Source organism: Solanum pennellii, chromosome 3 (genome assembly GCF_001406875.1).
Source record: "Solanum pennellii chromosome 3, SPENNV200".
Taxonomy (NCBI): Eukaryota; Viridiplantae; Streptophyta; class Magnoliopsida; order Solanales; family Solanaceae; genus Solanum; species Solanum pennellii.
This window is the reverse complement of record NC_028639.1, coordinates 68,632,614-68,655,140: the sequence shown is the minus strand read 5'-3', so window position 1 is coordinate 68,655,140 and position 22,527 is coordinate 68,632,614. Positions and strand designations below refer to the sequence as shown.

At 33.4% G+C, this 22,527-nt stretch overlaps 3 protein-coding genes across 10 annotated transcripts; all 3 read right to left on the bottom strand.

The window, feature by feature from the left end:
* Positions 1 to 940: 940 nt before the first annotated feature.
* LOC107012316 (4-hydroxybenzoate polyprenyltransferase, mitochondrial) lies at positions 941 to 7,502 on the bottom strand. Of its 3 annotated transcripts, XM_027915857.1 has the most exons (11): positions 6,835 to 7,502; positions 6,616 to 6,751; positions 5,741 to 5,862; positions 4,966 to 5,074; positions 4,692 to 4,841; positions 3,818 to 3,953; positions 3,588 to 3,695; positions 3,518 to 3,519; positions 3,230 to 3,308; positions 3,054 to 3,098; positions 941 to 1,400 (listed from the first exon to the last, which is right to left on the bottom strand). In XM_027915857.1, the coding sequence occupies exons 1-10, from the start codon at positions 7,233 to 7,235 to the stop codon at positions 3,067 to 3,069; spliced, it is 1,275 nt and encodes a 424-aa protein (XP_027771658.1). In that variant the 5' UTR covers positions 7,236 to 7,502; the 3' UTR covers positions 941 to 1,400; positions 3,054 to 3,066. The 3 variants fall into 3 exon arrangements, 1 of the variants encoding a protein (XP_027771658.1); XR_003577531.1 differs by lacking the exon at positions 3,518 to 3,519 and having other exon boundaries at positions 3,054 to 3,092; positions 3,599 to 3,695; positions 5,005 to 5,074; positions 6,835 to 7,485; XR_003577530.1 differs by lacking the exon at positions 3,518 to 3,519 and having other exon boundaries at positions 955 to 1,400; positions 3,599 to 3,695; positions 5,005 to 5,074; positions 6,835 to 7,482.
* A 2,803-nt stretch (positions 7,503 to 10,305) lies between these two features.
* LOC107012442 (CASP-like protein 4A3) lies at positions 10,306 to 12,872 on the bottom strand. The gene is made up of 3 exons (XM_015212291.2): positions 12,115 to 12,872; positions 11,872 to 12,007; positions 10,306 to 10,746 (listed from the first exon to the last, which is right to left on the bottom strand). Exons 1-3 carry the CDS (start codon positions 12,705 to 12,707, stop codon positions 10,552 to 10,554), a joined length of 924 nt encoding a protein of 307 aa, XP_015067777.1. The 5' UTR covers positions 12,708 to 12,872; the 3' UTR covers positions 10,306 to 10,551.
* Positions 12,873 to 14,384: 1,512 nt separating this feature from the next.
* LOC107012192 (E3 ubiquitin-protein ligase SIS3-like) lies at positions 14,385 to 20,947 on the bottom strand. 6 transcript variants are annotated; one of them, XM_015211960.2, is made up of 10 exons: positions 20,682 to 20,947; positions 20,555 to 20,593; positions 20,365 to 20,431; positions 20,204 to 20,277; positions 19,693 to 19,831; positions 19,521 to 19,613; positions 19,059 to 19,124; positions 15,995 to 16,114; positions 15,789 to 15,902; positions 14,385 to 15,033 (listed from the first exon to the last, which is right to left on the bottom strand). In XM_015211960.2, the coding sequence occupies exons 1-10, from the start codon at positions 20,708 to 20,710 to the stop codon at positions 14,641 to 14,643; spliced, it is 1,134 nt and encodes a 377-aa protein (XP_015067446.1). In that variant the 5' UTR covers positions 20,711 to 20,947; the 3' UTR covers positions 14,385 to 14,640. The 6 variants fall into 6 exon arrangements, with proteins under 6 accessions (XP_015067446.1, XP_015067447.1, XP_027771678.1 ...); XM_015211961.2 differs by lacking the exon at positions 20,682 to 20,947 and having other exon boundaries at positions 20,161 to 20,277; XM_027915877.1 differs by lacking the exon at positions 20,682 to 20,947 and having other exon boundaries at positions 20,161 to 20,277; positions 20,559 to 20,577.
* Between the last annotated feature and the right edge of the window lie 1,580 nt (positions 20,948 to 22,527).

Sequence of the window (22,527 nt, the reverse complement as noted above, 5' to 3'; positions counted from 1 at the left end):
ACTTAACATAGGTTTAGGCTTAACAAGTTGGTTCAACAACAACAACATTTGGCAAATTAGTAAGGTTATAAGATGATTAACTAATTATATTAGTACTATTTACTTATTGGTTGTTAGGTATTAGAATAATTAATGTTGTTGTCACGTATAGCTCAAATAAATGAAGTAACATGGGTAACGATGGACATCACATGTGTCTTTGTTGTATATATGGTCTTACAAATATCAGTTCCTTAGTTACGTTGTATTCCTTTCAAAGTTATTCTTATTTTTTTTTCTCTTGTAAACTTCATTCCAGGATTAAATTATATTTTTATAAGAGTTGAATTATCGATTATATCTCAATTAAGTGATTAATTTTTATATGTAATTGAGCAATTACTTTTCGTGATTGATTCAGTTCATTTTAACATGTTCAAATTCAATCCAATGTAAAATACTGTTTGTCATAAATCTAGTTGTTCATGAGTTAATGCGATATGTAATAAATTCAAAAATTATAGACAAGTACAAGTATTATCATTTGGTTATTTGCAAGTATGTACAATTGCGTAGTACCAATGATGAAATAATTGCATCATGATGTCAAAGCCAACTAGTAGAAGAATGAATCTAATAATTTAAATGAATCCTAAAATTTGGTTACTTAGGGTGTGTTTGGTACGGAGAAAAAGGGTCAAAAAGAAAAACATTTTGTCTAATTAAAATTGACTGCATGCCACAATGATTTAGTCCTCTACATCCTCTTAACACACATCACCTTCACCCGTAGCCCCACTCTCACTGCCACCTTCCGTATTATTTATCTAGATTATTTGAGATAATATCCTTTACCTATATACCGAAAAATACCCTTAATTCTCCTTGCTAACAAGAACGAAGTATCGCCTTAATTTTATCCTATTACGGGATAACATCAAAGATTATGAGTCCAGTTACATGTTTAAAGCCCAGTAACCAACTGAATGTTTTTTGCCAATCATATTAACAATATTATTAGTAAACAACACCTATTTAGAGAACACATTACACAGAAGAGATACATCTTCAAACTCCCCGGGTGGGTGGGGGAGGGAGAGTCTTCGATGAATATTTCAGCAAAAAATAAATATTCCCGAACAACGGGCAATGCAAGCTGATATTAGAGATTTCTTAGAGAAGTCTCTGGTGAATTGTTCTATAGAGAAAGCTATAATCTTCTACCTTTCACATACACCTATCACGATGGCGTGGAGGAAAAAAAGGAAAAGCAAAAGTTACCCCTATTCTGTTTTACTGTAAATACTTCACATGCTTTCTCGTACAGCCCAGATAACAGCTTTGGATGCTGCAGGAACAAATTATTTGGTCACCCCACTTCAAATTTGCTGCAAGCTCCAAAATTGAGCTCCCATCGTACACTAGTAAAATAATACTTGAATTAGAAATTAGGCAATTGGGAGGGGGGGAATACAAGTCTTCACAGCAGTGCCTATGTACAGCATGACCATGGCATCAATCAAGAGGAAACACAATTTAATAAGATGTTCTATAACTCATGGAATGGTTTCCCACCCCTCCAAACTTATGTACAAATAGTCAAAAAAATATTTAACGACCCTTGAGGGGGTCAGGGTCTGAGCAACACCCCACGCCATAACATAAATAAAACAAAACATACACGAGGGGGACATAAACCTTATCTCTGATCCTATGAAGGTTCATAGTAGACTTATGAACCATCATAGGATCGGACGTAAGGTTTATGTTCCCCTCTTGTATATTTGTTTTGTTTAAAATTTATGTTAAGGCAGTGGGGTTGTCGGTTAGCCCCTGACCCCTCAAGGGTTGTTACAAAAAAAAAAAAAAAGTAGTCGATCTTTACAACCAAGAAGGTTCATTTAATCCGGGGTGTGTGGGGGTGGGAAGGAATAAAAAAAGAAAAAAAGAAAACCTAGTGTCCCCAGAATTCCTAGCAATAGATCATTAACAAATGCAAATAAAAATGTTGCCAGGTGGGTGGGGGAAGCAAGCCTAGGTAATCATAATATCAATTCTTGCGAACAAATGACAAGCATTTAAGTGTTTAGGCAGAAATAAATCAAATAATATCCCATCCGTAAGCAAGGACTACAAATCCAGTTAGTTTGACATGTGTTAACTAAAGATTACTGGATCTACACATCCCAAAAAGGAGTAAAATTAAATGCAGGTTGTTCAACAGGCAAACATTGTTTCAGATATCGGAACAAAGTTCTAAATAAGTACCATCAGCGACTAAACCGAACAAAATATACAAGAGCTAAATTATACAAAGGATATAAGGTCACACCATATATGTTATGAATTCACATCAACACGTCTGAAAATCGCTCTATTTTTTTTTCTCTCGCTTTTATTATTGGGATCGTTAGTGGCTGGGAAACCTACACGGATTCACTATTTCACAGGGCACCAACAAACTCCCACCAACACAGGATAACTATGCCCACTAGGGCTTAGGAAGATTGACAGAAATTACCTACCTTTTCCTCTATCTTGGAATTTGAACCCTCCAAATTTTTTATTGAACTCGTTTTGCTCCAATCTCAAAGAATTGTCTTTTGAGACAAAATTAAGGGCTCACAAGACACTTAAGGTCATATGCATATTCTACTCACCAACAAATCATTTAAACAAACTTAAAAGACTCCTAAATATACCCTATAAGTGTAGCAGCATGACTAAGTCTTACTCTCAATTAGTTGATATCACTTAAAATATATTTTACTTTTAGTTGTGTGGCACTCTTTGCTACAGATTTCGTGAGATCCTAGTTTTGAGACAACTTTCTCAGTGTTACTTTAGGTTTACCTCATTCACTTTTAACACTTCCAATCACTATAGTGTCACAATTACAAACCAAATGCGCTTGGAGTCATATGTGTAAATGGATAAACTATCCCCGTGCAACCTTTTATTTCATCCCCTTTATGCTACTAGTAATACAACCAGATGTGATCATCTCCATTTAGTTATTCTAATACCAAAAGGCAAAAAGCTCTAATATAACCAAAAAAAAAAACATAACATACCTGCTCCTGCCAGTTAAATTGGTAAGGCTTGTTCTTTATCTGCAGCTGAATAATAACCAAAAATGACTTGGCATATATTTCTGAATATTTCTTTGGGAAGAACTCCAAATACTTGCCGACCAATGGCATTGAGATTCACAATGAACAAAAGGTTAAAGAAGAAAAAACATTGTTACCGCATACTATTGTCACAATACTCGTCCAAATAGAATTCCACCAAAGATAAACGCACCAAACCATTTGTTGGAAACAAATCTACATACAAAGCACAATAAATTTAAACAGTGAGAGTTTAGAAGACTAAACATTATCAGTAACATGAATCAATTCATAGGTTCATTTGAACTTCTTTGGGTGCTATATGTGAATCGCTTGTGATACTTGTTAAAAACCAACTCTGCCACTGATGACTAAATCAGACTAATTGTCAGCATGTCAGGTGTTTCAAGCTTATAGTAGTTGACAAGTAGCAGTAAACCAGTTAAGTGTAAATTCATTCTGTAAATATTATGTAATCATGTCTCTAGTTACAATTGGATATATACTTTCTGTTGCAATCTGCACGAGATGACAGATCAACAGTCCAAATTTGCCAAGCCATTTGGCCAGAAGCAGCTGTCAAAAAGGCGTAGTACGGCCATCCTGCTCCAGACAAAAGAGATGAGAAAAATTAAACTAAAAGAAATTGTGGCAAATAAGTAACAACAAAAATGATAGCCACAAGACCATTGTAGCTAATTAAATTAGAGAATGGAAATTGTTACCAATATCAGCATTAATTCCGGAAAGAGCAAGACTGCTGATGCATGCTAATCCAAACCCACTGATCCATTCTTTTGTGGAATCTCCAAATCTTAAGGCTGTAGATTTGACACCCACTTTGAGATCATCTTCTTTATCCTGGATGACAGTTACTAAAACATTGACAAGAGCTGCTTTCACATGAATTATAAGTATCTCATACTAGTTTAATACGGAACACAAATCCAGACAGGTGCATCTGATATATAAGAAAACATCCAGACTTGTGGCACAAGGCAAATTATGACACTGAGAACCCAAGTCTAAAAGGCCTAATCAACATGAGTCATTTCTTTCATTTAATTAAACATTTTTGTGACATCTATATTTTATGGCAAAGGCAGGCGTTCGTGTTAATATCAGTCTTATCAAAAGCAAAAAGCGTAAAAAAAAGAAGCTCTTAGGTCCATTGGGGCTTTAAAGCACAAATAAAACGTGAACTTTAATGAAAAAAGGCACAAAGCGAGCAAAATTACAAATATATATCTTTAGTCCAAGACTAATAATTATAAGCATGAATGACAAATATATGACCAAGGAAATTGAAAAAATAAATACAATAAAGTGAAATATCAATTGTTTAGTGTCGCCTCTTCCGAAGAGGCTCATAGGCAAGGAAAAATATGTCCTAGAACCTTGATGACGACACCGAAATAGTGTGCATATACCAAGAAAACATGCTTGAAGGTGCAGGGTCCTTACTAGCGTAAAACTTCTTTAACATATTATTAGCCCAATATGTTATATGTCATATTCATGTTGGTATTTGTTCTGCCAGAATCTCAAACTCCATTTAGTATAAGAGATGGCAGCTAATTTCAAATGATCAATACATACCTGATGTGCATATATTGTGTCATATACAAGCGTCCAAAACACACCGGACGCATATAGAGGAAGCACAACCGAAGGATCAATACTTCCTTTAATGGCAGCCCAACCTAACAAAGCTCCCCAGTTGAAAGTCAAACCAAGAAAGGCTTGAGGCTGCACCAACAGATATAGACATCACCTTCCTAACTAAAAAGTTGGCAAAAGATCCACAGAAACTGAGAAGGGTTGTACCCTTTGGAGTTGAGGGCAGGGAGAGCGAGAGAGAGTACAGATATACTGATTTGAGAGATGCAGCATGAAGATTCGGATTTATTACCCAAAATGTAAACCTCTTCATGAGAGGGTATGAGAAGACCAGCAACAGGGATGAAGCACCTAAAATGCGGCTGCAGGAATAGAAATGAATAACTAATAATGTAAAAATGTCACATTAAAAAAAATTTCTTCGTTGAAATGCAAGAAAAAAATATAATATTATCACGAATGTCTAGTTCTCCAAATATTGGTAAGTTAAAAATAAACTGTCCATGCAAATTAAGCATAGTACCAGGCAAAGTAATAAATCATACGTAATTGAAATGAAGATTCCCATAAATGCGCGGTCTTTAGACCCATATGTAATCCAAATGGGGATTCCAACAAAAGCCATGGCTTTAGTCCCATATGTCAACTTTTGAAAATTACTCACTTCCCATACCTGGGTTGTACCAGAACAAAACTGATCGCTCTCATTATGGATTGAAGTATAGAATTGAAGTCTAAAGTAAGAGAATTTAACAATGAACTGATTTTTTCACATTGGTCTTGGGAATTGTGCAGTAAATGACAATTTTCTGACTTCATGCTTGTGAAGGGAACTATGCTAACCTCTCTATAAAGCAGGAGATGAAAGGAAATCATATAAATGTCTATCAGATAGCCATTCCCTAGATCAGCTAACCAACTGGAATGAGCCAATCAATCTAAACACTCTCAAATAGATTAAGCAAAGAACTTTCTTTGCAAGACGAAATTTGGGGAAAAACAAAATTATGTCCAGAAAAGGGACAAACCTATAATTATTCAATTGCAAAAGAATCCCAAGACCTAATAGCAATTGGAATCCAAGAAAAGTGAGCCCCTGAAAGGGAGTCAAGACACCACTAGCAACTGGCCTTGACCTTGTTCTTTCCACCTGCACCGCATAAAGCTCTCAAATGCACCAAAAAGCAAGATAAAAGACTAACTTGTTATGCAAAATCTCAAAGGTAAACCAGCTTTCAGAAGATTGGTAAGAAATGATTATACCGTGGTTGAGAAGAGGAATCAGGAATTCAAGCAGTATACTATATCAGTATCAGCAGTCAAGCTATTAAACTATAAATTTAGAAAAGATCACAAATGATAACAAGGGTGAGAAAATAAAAGACATAAGCTATCAACTTTAAGTTTCAATGGCATCAAACAAATCACATTGCTACCCAATTGAGCAGTAAAGATCACAGAAGAAGCAAGTCAAACTAAATAAAAGCCGCACCATTTTGCAATGAAATACCAGAATATGAAGGAAAGACTAGCATTTTTTCCTCCCATTAATTCCATATCTCTCTCACCCATGAGCAAGACGGTGCTGAATGAGGCATCACCTTCATTCAGTAAACAAATTCCTCACTCTGAAGTCCAACTATTTACCTACTTAGGCAATATCTATGGAAAACCACTCACCTGTTCAAAACATTCTAGATATTGATACAGCATAATGAGTTGGTGAGTTCCCTTTTCTTGTGGAACTCTAAAATACTTATAGCAATCACTTGGGGTTTACCACATAAATTAGACAGCAAGAAAATGGAAGAAGAGCAATAGAAGTGTTCATCTTTGGGGATATACAAGTATGTAGCTCGACTATACAAAATTCTACTAAAAGTGCAAGGGAAAGCTCAATCACCTTAGTATCGATATCTCGATCAAGAAGATCGTTAACGGTACATCCAGCACCTCGCAAAAGCAAAGCCCCACAACCAAATAGTGTCATCATCTTCGCATCAGGTAAACTCCCAGGTGGAGCAGCCAAAGCAATAGACCTACATATAAATCCTTAAAAAGTATAACAAATAAATAAAAAAAAAACACAATTACAATGTTTTGAAGTATAATATTGAGTTACCACATGCAAGGCCAAGCGAGTAACCAAGTGCCAATAGGCTTATCAAGACGGGCAAGATGGGCATAAGGTCTAACTTTTTGGGGCAAATAAGTATCAACCCAAGAAGGCTTTTGTTGCTCATTCTTCTTCTTCTCTTCCGAATCAGCTAATGTTGAAAAGTGAAGAACTTGGCGGAACCCTGAAAGTTCAATTCTTGAAGAATGTGAAGAGTAAAATGTCAACAATTTTCTAGAATTGAGGGTGTGATTATGATCAGAAGAAGAAAATTGAAGGGGGTTTATTAACGGAGAATAAACAACAGTCGCGTTAGGGTTTATTAGGTCGCCGGAGGAATACAGAGCAGAGATAGCGTGCCGACGGAAGACATGGCGATTCCGAGAAAGGCGGCGATACAGTGCCATTTTTATCAATGAAAATTGAGACGAACTAAGGGAGGGAATATTAACGGGGTCTGACCAAATTGACGGCGTCTGGTCGTTAAATACCTAAATTTTTTGTTTCCTAATTCCTTGCATTCCCCAAAAAAAAACTGTAAACTCCCAAATTTCATTGATGCTAAAAAAAAATAAAAATTATGTTACTATCATGTATTACACTGACAATACATATAATATTGGGAGTGTCAATCAATTGTTATTCTACAATTGAATAAACTTCCATACATTTCTTAAGAGGAGTGTTATGTTACAACTTTGTTTAGAATTAGGTTGTAGAAAGTAATGGGTGACATGAATAATACGATATGTTATGGATTCTATAGTACTATTTTATAGAAAAATGAAGATATTATTGGCTTGATATTGATTTTGATTAATTAAAGTAAGATATTTAATTTTTATATACAAGTTTGCGATGAATGGGAAAGAGAAACGAAAAATAGTATTTTAAATTTTATATTTAATTAAATGCTACTATCATATTATATTATAAGTGAGAAGCTCCAACTTAAAAGTTGAATTACTATTTTGCGCTTATTTTATTTCTAAACTAAATAAATATTAATATATAATTAATTTAATATTAAATAATATTTTTTTATTTAAATTCATGCCTCTAGACACAATGGTTCAAATTCTTTTGGAAAATAGTTGCAATGAAGAGGAAAGACCAAAAGTTGTATTTTCCTTAATAAATGTGTATATCAGTTACAATGAAGAGGAAAGACCAAAAGTTGTATTTTCCTTAATAAATGTGTATATCAATTCTTCTTTATCAAAAATCAATTTAATTTTGGCTTGGGACTGTGTCAGTGATTATTTTTTATCACCTTTTGTTGTTAATAGAGAAAAGATATTCAAGAAGTAGTATAGACACTAAAGGTAATTTCATTCATATTGAATCTTTATGTTTTTTCTTTTTATTATTTTATTTATTTAATCTTGATTTTGTTTATTGTATTTTAATATATTTTCTTCAAGTTTTTGATCTTGTTTTCATCAAATTGTGCTAATAATCTGTAGTACAATTTGTTAATTTTGTGTGATCTTTTTAGTGTTATGTGTTTTTTATTCTTCTTTTTTAATATTAGATTTTGATGTATTCTTTGAATATTAACTTTTTTATTGGTTTTATGGTATTTGATATGCTTAGCCTCATTGTGGTTTCAATCTAGACTAGAAGAGGTTTACACAGTTATTATTTTATTTGTGTGGTCTTGTTAATATGTGGTATCATTGAATGTTTTTTTATATTTATTTTTTGACTATTTTTAGTAATTTTGAAATGTATTCTCGAGGTATTGCTCAATTTTATACGTTATGTGATAGTTTTCTATTTTTACTTGGGATTTCAATTTTTGTTGGTTCTTTGACGAACTTTTTCATCCTTTAAGAAATGTAGTTATTACTGTCAACACATAGTATAGGATCATAGAGACATTAACTTTCAAAAAGTCATCGTAGTAATGCCACTTTTATGGTAACAATTAGAATAATAAGTTTGAACCTCACTTTTATGGTACCAATTAAATTGAAAAATCATGCATATATGTAATACAAGTGTATTTAATACAAATGACCAGTGAATAAATATATGGTTCTCATATCTATATTTGATAATAGGGTAATATTACTTGATGTTTCAATTGATTCACAAAATTTGAAGTATACATATCACCCTTCATTGTTTTAAATTTATGAGTATTTTCTAAAAAATCTACTTTATGCCTCCTTTATATATTTTATACTTGTGTCATTTAGAAAAATGGAATATTAATTAATAGGGTACACGTGCGTTAAACGTGAGCAAAGACTAGTATAAACTAAAAGGGAAAGGATTTTGCTAAGTCATAATTCTCCTATTGTGAAAAAGAAAAATGATTTTTTGGAGGTATAAATAATTCAACATATTTAGTAGAATTTTCTAGAGTTATGAATAGTAGTACCTTAAGTACTTGATGTATCTAGGAATTGTGTAGATGTTCTAGAGAAGTAGATAGTTGTAATGAATTATAGAAAAATCTAGATTGTTGTTAGACAGTTAGAAGATAAGGTTATCTAGATTTTTCTTGTAGATCAATCTAGAATATCCCTACTCTAGTATAAATAGGGGTGGTCATAGACATTTGTAATCAACCCAAATCAAGTAGTCTTCTTCTAAGTTTTCTTATTCAAAATATTCCCTCTCCTTTCTAGCTTCCTCTTCTTTAGTTAAATTTTTTAATCTTAGTTAACGATCTTGAGCTAGCAGAAAGATTCCTAATTATACTTTTCTTCTATTATTCTCTACACCTATAAAATCCAACATTAAACGAGATGAACCCAAAGTTTATCGCCTATATGTTTTTTTTTTCATATTTGATGTCTATTATCTGGTATTCATAGTGAAACCTATTAATATGGCTTCGCAGTAAGTTTCATGGACCAATATTTTGGACCCACACCAAAAGAATAATCTTATTCTTTGAATGCAATAGAATATAAGTAGTGTTTAATTAAAGTATGACAATCAATTAGTTAATTCGTATTATTGGCAGAAGAGCTAGAAATTTGATGAAGGGTGTGCAAATTTTTTTCTCAAATGTGTTAAGAGTGTGTATAATTAAATATATATTCATATTAACTAACATTTAATATTTGTCCACCATATAATTTTCTGACGAAGGATGTGCACTGGACCTCCACCTTCGCGTGCAGTCCCGGTATTTTAGAAGTCATGACTATTCTTTTTTTACTTGCTCGGTTCCACAAATGGAGCCTATACTATCTGAATTTAAAATAGTTGGATTGCTTTGAAAGTCGGATGGAAACCAAAAAAAAAGAAATTATATGTTCGAGGAAATATATATCCATTTGTTCCTTTCACAACCTTGAAGAATAAAATACAAAGATATGGCCGGCTTCTCATTCTCTGCCAAATAAATACTGATATTAACCGTGAATCTAGTTTTAGTAATTCCCAACGTAACCCACCCCCTTATACGAAATAAGGATTCAATTCATCGCCTTGTAATTCTCTCACAGGTGTAAGAATAATAATATAAGAAGACCTAATAGCTAATCGCTATTAGGTTCTGTGTTCATTTCTGTTTTGCCTTGCATATTATGCATACTCCGAGAGACTACATTTGCACATATTATTTACTTGTAGTAGGAAGGAAAAGTTATATAGTTGAATCTATTCACTACTTCTGTACAGCTGCCCAAGCTAGAAATATGATTTTATGTGGCGATTCTCAAATATACTCAACGAAAAAATGGATACAAACTCATTGCTACATCATGAGGCGTTTCTGTTGCAGAAGTTGTAACCAGAAATGAGAGAGCTAAATGCAAACGCTATAAAAGCCAGGAAGGACACACCAATAGATGCAGATGCCATCTCTGTAAACTCATCCTTTCCCCAATTTGATATCCAGTCATATGCCCTCGTTGCAGCTGAAGAAGATGCTGACATAATCAGATAAGCCAATATCTGCGCAGGTATAAGCAAAAGCAAAAGCAAAACAAAATCAAGAGCAAATTATACATAAAAACAACAGGAATAGTGCAAAGCAGAGTTGTGGACCTGGTTAAAAGCAGTTTTCCAATCACCACTATGAACTGAGTAAGCAATTATTAAGAGGGTCATCAATTTTAAGGAAGCAAAATAAGAAAACTATTACATCTTTTGCTTCCAGTTATCACAGTCTACTAAGTAGAATAATTTGCTAAAAGTACAATTCAAAGTTTAAATACTGGAAACTTGTGCCCCTAAGCATAATGACTAAGAGTCATTGATTTATAAGTACTTATATAGTTTGTTGGTTAATAAAAATTGACCAAAAAGATAAAATTGTCAAAAGAGTCCTCTGAAGACGGAAGGCAGACCTATATTCGTCAACACCAGTGTGAAATCGAACTTCAAAATGAAAAGCTGAATCATTAAGATGTTGATCTAAAGGAAATTATTTGTGGTATAAAGATTATGGATTGATATATAATACTCAACTCATATCAAGATAGTATGATACTTATGATACATCAGAGCTCTTATGATAATTTGAACTGACCAGGGAAAACATAGGACAGTGAAGCATAGATCATCAGCCCCACGACAAATAAGGAAGTTTGAATGTCCTGTGTTTCGTATCAGGGATCAGCGCTACAATCAATTTAAATTCATAGTATGCCAGTCATACTAAAAGGAGATATTAACGGGTTCACCTCTGCCATCCTATCTCATATAGTGCAACTGCACATGGTCTTGGTTTCAAGTACTGATCGAAGTAGTGTAAAGTGTAAATGAGGCATTGACATTTTTGTTCAAAAGTAAGAGCTGAATCTTATCCGCTAGCTCCTAATATCAGAAGTTTTTGATCCATACAAACCACAGAGATAAAACTTTGGCGGACAATCTATAATACCCTTAGATGCTCCTATAAGCTTGGACTATTCGAAAGGGTCATGGAATGTCATACTTCTCCAAACACTCAGTTTAAGACCTTTTATAGAGCTTGTCTAGCAGCACAGTAACATCCAACTCAAGAACTAAAAACAAATACAATAAAACTAGATATATGTGTTACCCAAGTAAACAAGTTCAAAAGGTATTACTTGCCTGATCCATTAAGAAATCAAAATGATATCGCGTGTAGTGAGAGAGGAAGTGTTTCCGACTTGCTAAATTGTAAATCAGATCAAACACTTGAAATACAGAATATGCAAATCCAATAGCATTCACAGCAACACAATACCTGTGACATAATATAAAAGAATTTCAGAAACTGCAATTGATATTTGAATTCATTTCAGCCAGATACGCTGGAGATCATCAGTATGCAGATTATGAATAAAATCGAACCTGTACTCTTTGTATCGATCAAAAGAGTCACCACTCCAACCTGCAGTTTTATCAGCTGCCATAACCGAGAACGAAATCAAGCACAACACAAACTCACAAACCCTAAACCCTAACGCCGCTCTGGTCAGTGTCAATTCCCTCTTCGAACGCACTGTCCTCGGAGGTCTCTCCCCTTCCATTTCTCCACCTTCCACGTCACCACCACGAACCGGTCCCACTTTGGTCACTCCGTTAGTTACATCCTCCCTACCCGGCCTACTAAAATAAACTCCCTGAGATTTCCGATCCTTGTTTCCGGCTTCCGACGGCGGAGTAGGTGTCGGAGGTAAACTTAAATTCTCACAGGAAAGTTTATGTGGGGATCGAACTGGAGAGTAGTACTTGTCTACAGAAACCAAGGCTTTTGAAGAGAGCGATTTCGTTTCCCGGTCATCGAAATGCAACTGCGATTCGAAATGGAGTGGTGAGTGGAAGGAGTCCATTTGACTCACCTGTGAGTCGGTGTCGGACATTGATTGGCTATTATGCTTCTGAAAATTCCGGTGGTGATTGGAGTTGGAAGTTGAACTTGAATTAGAATTTGATTTCTCCATTTTTTTTCAGTTTCCCCGGCAAAACTTGTATTGACAGAAAACTAAAGTAGGAAAATAATGGAAATGCTTTTAGCTGTTTGCTTCCTTTTTTTAAAATACAGTTTACTTCTATCTGTTGTTTTACAAAATAGAAACTAGGCACGCGCTCTCTCACTCTCTCTTTTTTATCTTTTTCGGGGGACTTGAATCGAAATTTCTGAAATAAGTTTTTTAATGCAACACATTTATTGACGCACTCTCTTTTTCTTTTTACAAATTTTAATTTTATTTTTTCATATAACGTATTTAAAATTACTAAAAGATAGAATATTTTAGCATTCTATTATTTTTATAGTATATTTTTCAAAGAAAATTTGCAGTATTATTGAATATTTTAGTATTTAAAATTACTAAAAGATAGAATATTTATTCGCTTGTGCATGCTAAATCACAACGTCGTTTAATTGCACCTCTAATTAACTTTTCCCTTTTGAGTATTCAAAGTTTTAAAAGAATTAACCAAATAATGTCTATCCAATCATTTAACTAAAATATAATTAGTTTTATAATTTGACAATATTGATTTAACGAACACGTGTGGTAATGGTGTATTACACAAAGAAAACCACTTGATTAAGAAACAAAGTTTCAACCTTTTTTTTACTAGAGTAAAAGATATGGAGGATAGTGGTGACCGGTGAGTAGGGATATTTTGCCTCATTAAGCATAAAAGTGAGAGACTTTTACTTTATATTTATCAATCAATTCTTCCAAACCTCTAATCTTTTTTGAGGGGCCAAAAAAGAAAGAAAAAAAGTAAAAAGGCAAAAAAGTTGTGTTCATTATCCTCCACTTGCTTTAATTCACTTTCAAACGTATATTTACTAGTCCCTTTCTTCATCGATTGATTAAAAGAGCTTTTTCTCAATATAATAAGGAACACATGTACTTTTGAAAATTTAAATGAGACATGTCTAAGTACGTGTATACCAATAATTTGTATTTGGTATGCAAGTTTAAAATCTGTTTGTATATAATCTAGACAAATACTATAAATTGTGATGAGGCGGGGTTTGGGACGGGTGGGGGCTACGAAATGTGGTAAAGATGAGGTATGTTGAAGGAGATTGAGAGGACACGATCGTATGAAATGTCAATTATTGAACTTATTTTTTTCCGAGGTATATATCAATGCAAAATTCAACAAATTCTAGAATATTTTGTTGCTTACCAAATTTCTTAAATGATATTTTTATATAGTAAAGTTATTTGTCGCTTATATAGGAAAAAAATAATACTCTTGAGTTTGCCCATTTTGCTTTCAAATTTAATTACAAAAAGGAACTCCAAAAGCTTCCCTTTTTCTGAGAAGTGGACATACAAAAAGAGAATGCACTTAAATTTTAAAAAAATTAGTAGTTCCTTTATTAACTTTGAACACAATATAGCCAACGACCAAATTAAAAGATGTGCCATCCTGCCTACAGAAAGGTTATTGCTGTGTCATTTTCCACTTTAGCTATACATATAAAACTCATTTATTAATCTTAATTTATAGTAATTTGACTCCTCAATTCATGTCTACCATGTAATAATATCAAATGTCAAAATGATATCCTAATGTACAGTTATTGGAACTTCTATTATTCGATTTTCTGTATACACAGATTCTGTTGGATCACAACAACATACGCAGTATAATCTCATGAGTTGGGCCTGGAGTGAATTGGCCAGACAGAATTCTATTTAAGTGAATTAAGGACACCGCAATGCATCATTTACATCAAAACAAGCAGGCCAAAAACAGATATTGCTGTAGTTGTTTCCTTCCATCGGCTCATACACTAATGTTTAGCAATCTAATTACTGTTAGAAGCCACTACAACACTCAACATTGGCTAGAGGTTGACAAAAATTATCAGTGCCTGCAAAGTTAGAACATTTGAACAAATAGTTACAGCTGTCTTGGAGAATGCTCCACCACGACTTCAACATGCTCTACATTTCCATCGCTGTCAGGTGCTGATGTTGGGGCTCCGTTCTCAAATCTTGATTGAGCAGCTGCATTTTCCTCACTGCTTGGACCAGCATTCTCTGTGCGCACAGGACGGAGAAAACCTTGCAACCTCAGCAGATAGCTCTGGCTAGAAGGTTGGGATCTCACATACCGGGCTGCTGTCACAATGTTGGTTGATGATCTTTCTAGATCAGCACGGATATTTGACAAAGCACTGAGATCAAGATTTGGAAAAACAGAACAACGGCATCTAGGGCATTTCACGTTTAGGCGAAGCCATTCATCAATGCACGCAACATGAAAGTTGTGAGCACAAGGGAGACCACGGACCTGCATAAAGGTTTTCTAATAAGAAAAACAGCAGCAGAGCCTAAATAAGTGCAACACCAACAAAACTAGTGCGATAGTCGTGATGTTGGCTTCTAGCAAACCAACCTTCTCCAACAACACAAGAAAAAGAGGAAAAATATAGATACAAATTACAAAACAGGCATAATAATGTCGTAGTGCCGCTTAATTGGAATTAGCATGACTTTGATCTCCTGAACCATCTTTAATATTAAGTATCTTCAAGGGATGCCAAGTTTTAAAATTATCCTCTTCACTAAGCTGCAGAAACCTGAAAGAGTATAAATAGGAACTAAACCGTAAAATGACACCAGGACAAGTTCTAATTTCTTTTAACCATCTTTCTAAGAATTTAAACTCTTAATTTCTCTCGAATTGGGCGTGCTGGGGATCATTGCATGAGAGTAAATATTTCCACTAGTTAAGCATGCATCTTTAGACTATTATTGCCCCAGTAATCCAATACTATTACCCTACAAGAACATTAAAAAATTAATCTGACTTGCATATAGAAAACCGGCCATAAAAGAAACATTGAATTGTTGCTTGATGTTCACAATTTATTTTGGTGGAAGCAGTGTATAGAAGCATTATTTAAGTAAAATTGAGAATGGCATACAAAATGTATTTATTATCTAAGAATGAGTAAACATTTGACAGCATCGTGCAAAAAAAGGGAAGTCGTAAATTTTCTACAATAATAAGGAGAAGTAAAGTTAACAAAAGAACAAAAATACCTCATTTCCGACATCAAACTCTTCCAAACAGATAGGGCACTCACTGCAGTCCGTAGGAACAGCCTTCATCCTGAACATAGGAAGTTCTTGAATGAGTGCCTCCACTGCTTCTCTCTACGTGCCAAAAGGAATTCACCCATTAAGAATCTTTAATAGATCAGGTGTAGCAAAGGATTCATATTGAGGAGTGCCTTGAGCTGCATTACCTGAGCTTGGCTCAAATAAAGTCCTGGATGGTATGAAGTAGCATCTTGGCCCATCCCTCTCATCTCCTGGCCAGCAGCTTCAAATGCCCAATCTGGCACTCTGATCATGTCAACTAACACCTGTAATAAGGAAAATTGTAAGCTTGAGGAGTAAATCAAAATAGCTTACCATGAAAACCATAATTACAACATACCATGATGCCCAGGACTCTAAAAACTAGAAGTCGTTGTGTATTTTCACACTAGTGGCCCAAGAAAAAACACAATAACCATCGTGATTATTCATTTATAAACAATATTCATTTCTGAGGACACAGAACAGATTAGTCGAACCAAATTATCGACAGAGATCACCCAGAGAGTAACTGTTTACACAACTCTTTAATTCCTAAAAGACACTAAAACAAAATTAGTGTGTTTGACATTGATGATACATATCGCGACTCCAACTAGCTTGAAATTGAAGCAAAGTTGATTGATGCATTGCTTGAAATCGATAGCAACATCTATGGCACAAAAACACTAACAGTCTTACATTTAACACACTATAACTATACTTACAAATTCATTTATTTCTTTTAACTGTGATGTCAAGGTCCTCTTGCGTGCACCTCGACTAATTCCATGATATACTGATATCTTCCACCAACACAAGAATCAAGTAACTTTGTCCCACTAAGACTTGGACATCCGGTGAAGAAATCACCTAGTGATTCTTCAAAGCTTCTTACTCAAACCACCATAGCAACTCCCAAAACACATATCCACACAACCGCTCTTCTTGCTTTGAAGAATACAACAAGTCAACAACCATAAAGACTAAAGAAATTGATTCCCGTTCCTTAATACTCTACATGACATAAAAACAAAACATACCATTACATTTTCTTTTTCTTTTCCATCCTTTAAGGGGGTGCTGAGTGGAAATTTAGGAAACTCCAATACCCAGTCTTTACCCAGAAGAGGGGCCCCAATAGGGTGTTTGCGGTTTGGTTAAATACTGATCCAAACCAAAAATCGAACCAAACAGATTTTTATTTGGTTTTGGTTTGGATTGTATTTATGTTTTAAAAAAATGATAATAAATGATTTAGGGCCCGTTTGGATGGGCTTAATAAAAGCAGCTTTAAAAAAGTACTTTTGAAAGTGCTGAAACTTATTTTTAAAATAAGCAGTTATGCGTTTGGATAAAAGTGCTGAAGTTGCTATGCCAGTATGCCGAACGTGAAAAGGGAAAAATTGAAGAAAGAGATGTTAGGGTTATGTGGGTAATTTGGAGATTGTATAAAAATATTAAGGGCAAAAAGATAAAAATGTGGTCAACTTAAAACAGCTTATAAGCTAAAAAAAAAAAAGCACCCCTACCTCAGGTTTTAACTTTTGGCTTAAAATAAGTTTTTTTTAACTTAAAATAAGTTATTTTGAGTATTGCCAAACAACTACATAAGTCAAAAACCAGCTTTTAAGTCAGTTTGACCAGCTTTTAAGCTGAACCAAACAGGCTCTTAATTTGGTTTTATTGAATACAAACAAAATAAATAACCAAACTGATAAAATACATATACAAATTTTATAATTATATATTTATTTATTTTTTGACAAAGGTAACAGGTTTTGTATAGAAATCATCAGCACTGAGGATGGAATCCAAAATTTTAAATCAGACTAATTAATTTTTAGTACTTCATATACTTTTTCATGAACGTTCTATTTATCCCTGATAGGCTAATGAATTGTACACCTTAAGCTCATTTATTAAAAGAAAATCATCAATCCAAACTCATTTATTTTAAGAAACAACTACTAGATTTACCTATATATATTTCTTGTACTTCTTAATAATTTTATTCACTTGATTAAAATTTATAGATCTTAAGACATTTTCTCCATAATCAAGGAAAATTATAGCCACCACAACAAAAGGTTATTTATGGATTATAAATTGGAAGAGAATGAAAAATTATTTTCTAATTGTAGGGGAAAAAATAAAAAAGAGAAATATCATTATGTTTATTAAAAACCGAATCAAACTGACAAGAACCAAACAAATGGATATGAATTATATTTGGTTTGGTTTGGTTTGGTTTGATTTTAATAATTAAAAACTGACTAAATTGATTTAATTTTAGTTTACCCCAAAAAAGACCCAAACCGGACAATGAATACCCCAAGCGCCAACAAAACTCAACAAGTGAAGGCTATTAGTCAGGATACAGGTGACTTGGATGACCTTGACCACTGCCAAGTATAAGTGGACATTATATGAGTGTGAGTGTGTGTGTATTACACGCCATAAACCACACACATCAGTACGCATTTATGAGTCCATTTCTATAGGGCTTTTTCCAGTTATGATATATTTCTTTTTTTTTTTTTTGATAAAGTATGATGTATTTCTTTTATTTGCATTTACAAGATATGGTTTTTCATATCAATCAATTTCAGTGCACATTCCTGTTCCTTATCTAAACCTAGAAAGAGCAACCAGGAGGCAGTTGCATCATATCTGTGGTGTGGGAGGGTTTTGAGATGGCTCATACTACATTGGGCCATGCAGGGAACAATGAAGAATGTACTATTAGGCTGGGACAGTAAAAGATAGAAAAGATGAAGTCATACGCTGGATGTTACTCCATTAGCACTAATGTGAGTCGTATGTAGGAATAATAGCTTTATTTGTACATATGAGGAGGAGCCTCTTCTTCTAATTTCCTTTAGATGCACCCATATCATTCCTACGTATATAAAAAAGATTAGGTCTCCTTCACAGAAAACTTGTATGATCTAGACCTTTTAATATACTTCTTTTATACGGAAATTTTCTATTCTTAATGAAGTTTCACTTTACTTGATCAATAGAAACCTACAAAGAGCACATTTCTGACCAGCAGTTTGAAAGCATAACTACCTTATCATGGAGAGATAGCAAAGAATATCATCAATTTAATGTTTTTGTACAATAAAAGAAAACAAAATATGTATAACAGGAACAACTTAATTCTTAACATGTCATATGTGAAAGCCAAATACATTAATCAAGTATATTGTGCGTTCTAATGCTTACCCCAAATTCTGAAATAGGAATTCCTTGTTGAGCGCGTAATAAATGGGCTTGCCTTCTAGCTAACCACTGCAATAAGAAATTGAAACTTAAGGAAAGTTGTAATATTGACGTCAATAAAATTGTATAGCTGTCGATTTTCATTTATCGGATTACTTAAAATCCATTTACATACTAACAAGACAAGGTAACGCCAATACAACATTGGTATTTGGGATAATCTCCCACCCTCCAAAACAGAACATAACATCACACCGGGCAAGAAAAGAATCAGGAGACCGACATTCTATTTTCTGTCCGTTACAGGTTGTATCCTGCTTTTAGTTCTTCTTTTCGGAATTTGTTGCTTTAACGCTCTCCTTTTTCACTTTTTCAAGAGGGGGACAGGATAACTGGGAAATGGAACTGTCCGAATTGAACTAAGGCGGTAAGTAGTTGAATTTTCGGAAAGGTTTAGAAAATAACCTTCCCTGTCGATATGCAAGCTATGCACATGAGTCCACAGTAGCTGAACAGCAACCATATTAGGAAGCCCCACTTTTGGCCTTCTTCTGGAAGCTGAAAGAGTTTGGGCATAATGTCAATTTTAGGCTTTCAAACCAGAACAATGGAAGCAGCAAAGGACTACTAAACTTACGCAGTTTCTTGCACTAGTGAACCATAATGTCCCAATGATGGTCCAAGCCCAAAGAAAGGGGTAAAGAAGCAAGGCAAGAACTGAAAGAACAGCTATTCTTCCACAAAACCGGCCATATCTCTGCTGCCAACCAAAATCCCTAAAATGCAATAACACCTAAAACTTCAGACTAGTCATCTAAGTGCACAATCTATATAAGACAAAGAAATCCAAAAAACCACCAAAAGAAATATATCACTAAAAGTTACTCAGTCATCCAATCTGCACATTTCTCCTGGCATTTACTTAAATGATATGGAATCAAGAGAACAGAGTGGAGCTACGAACATGAACAATCACGATAGGAGTATTATTTCGAGGAGTATACGCCCAATCAAGCAATAGCTCGGGGAATCTCATGCAAGGTAGGTAATGCAGGTAGCACATTAAATCTAGAAAGAACACATGAGAGGAATTTGCTTCTCTTACACATTAAAATGATTTTTTTTTAAAAAAACAAATGAGGCCTTACAATCCCATTCCAGCAGCAAGTCCATTATCTACAAACATCAACAGCCGAAACACAAACACTGTTGTATAGTCAACCTAGATTGAGGAAACGGGTAAAAATTGAGATATACAACAACAACAACAAATACGGAAAACAACTCAAAGAAATTTATTGATACCCACCACGATCCAGATATGCAATGGGTATATACAAAGATGGTACCTTTTCCAGTTGATAGCTACAATGATTCTGATACACAAACAGTTAAAGAAACAACCCAACGGCCAACTACAATTTAAATAAAATCCAAGTTCATAGTAATCCCAATATGAAAAATCAACTTCCTAGGAGGGAATCATTTGAAAAGGATACATACTCGTAGCCAGCATTGACAGGAAGAACCCATCATACCTACAACAAAAAAGAACTCCAAAAAATTAAAACTTGATAACTCAACTATAAAGAAAAAAACAAGAAAGATAAAGATAAGAAGAGTTACCATTTAAAATCAACTCCTCTCATCGCCATTGAAGAAACTTACAAGAACCCTAAGAGAAATTCAAGAATTCAATTTTTCATATTTCAAGCAAAATTGTTGAAGTCAAATCTTTGATTTCGCTGATTCTGCAGCAGACCCATCAACTAAGAGTAGAAAATATATATATTTGCTGTAGGGATTTGAAGGGACACAAAAGAGGAAAAGAAAAGTTACTTTTTTGAGGAAGAAGTGTTGAAGTGAAGAAGAAATAGGACTATCTAATTAGGTGGCGTTTGGCACACCTTTTTTCTTTGGTCCCTACAAAAATTTATAGCTCCCTCCATTTTTATTTACATATAATTGTTGTCATTTTAAATTTTACGTTTTTAAAATTATGTAAGTTTATTATGGTACTCTTATTTTGTGTTCTCTTAGGAGTTGTTTGGTAGAATTATAAAAATAATGTTTGATAAAATATATTAATAATGTATATTAGTTATGTATAAATTATATTTTATGCATTATTTGATTTGATGTGTTAAAAATAGTAGACATTGTATTAAAATATTTATTTATAAAAGTATTCTCTACAATATGATGGAAAAGATGTAAAAGTGTCTTTTAGGGAGTGATTGAGTTTTGTTAATATTAATACCTGGTAATACACTCCACAACGCACAATATTATGTACAACTTATTTTAAAGTTTACTCTCTCTATCCAACAATAATTGTTCATTATTGATTTGGCACACACCTTAAGAAATAATAATAGTAGAAGTAATATTAGTATTGTATTATTCTTTGACTGTATTAAATTTAATATTTTGAAAAAATATGTTAGATCATAAATAGTGTATCGAATGTAACAAGCTAAAATAAACAGAAAAAGTAAATTATTTCTCTTAATTTTCTAAATTGGACTAGTATTGTTAGACAACTATTTCAAAATTCAAGGCATTGGCCTTAGGCCCCCATTTTTTTGGACCTCTAATTTTTACAAATAAATAATTACGTATTTTAATCACATTAAAATAGAAGAAATCAAGGAAACATTATTTTGGATTCTTACATTTCCTTTAACTCTCACATTATTTATTCTTTTTAACTCCTTTTGCATTCTATTTTTTCAAATCTTTGGTTAGAGTGATACACTCTCAAAAATATGAATTAGTAGTCGAAAAGTGTTGAATAAAGTACATTACAATTTTTATATTTCTTTATTAATTTTCATATTAAAGTAGATATACCAAATCATCAATTTTCTGAATCGAATTCTATAATTTTAACTCTTATATTTAAAGTTTATTAACTTATTACTTATAGAATTATGTTAATAATTTATATGGTAATTGTCTCAATAAAAAAAGTATTGAACAAAAACATTTATATAAAGATATTAAGTAAAAAATTTACATCTAGAAATTTAGAAAAATAAATAAATACAGATACAGTTCATTTAGATTTTAGGCCTCTAATAAAAATTTCGCTTTATGCCTCGAAGTAACTCTCAACGGTAAAAATAGGGGGGGGGGGGTTTAGTAATACAATTGATTGACTATATAAACTCAGAAATTATTGATACGGTTTAATTTTCCACATTATAATTCTCTTCCCATAATTCAAATTAAATTTAAAAAAATAATAATTACATTCATTATACATTAATTTTATGAAATAATAAAATATCTACATTTTTATACAAGTGACATTTAAATAAAAATAAGACATAAAATCATAACGTATCAAAATGTAATCAAAGTGCAATGAGAATATAGAATGCAAAAATTGTAACGTATGATCAAATAGAAATAAAACAGAGGAATGATGAATCCGTTAAAACAAACGTTTATTTGTGAGAGTTGGATG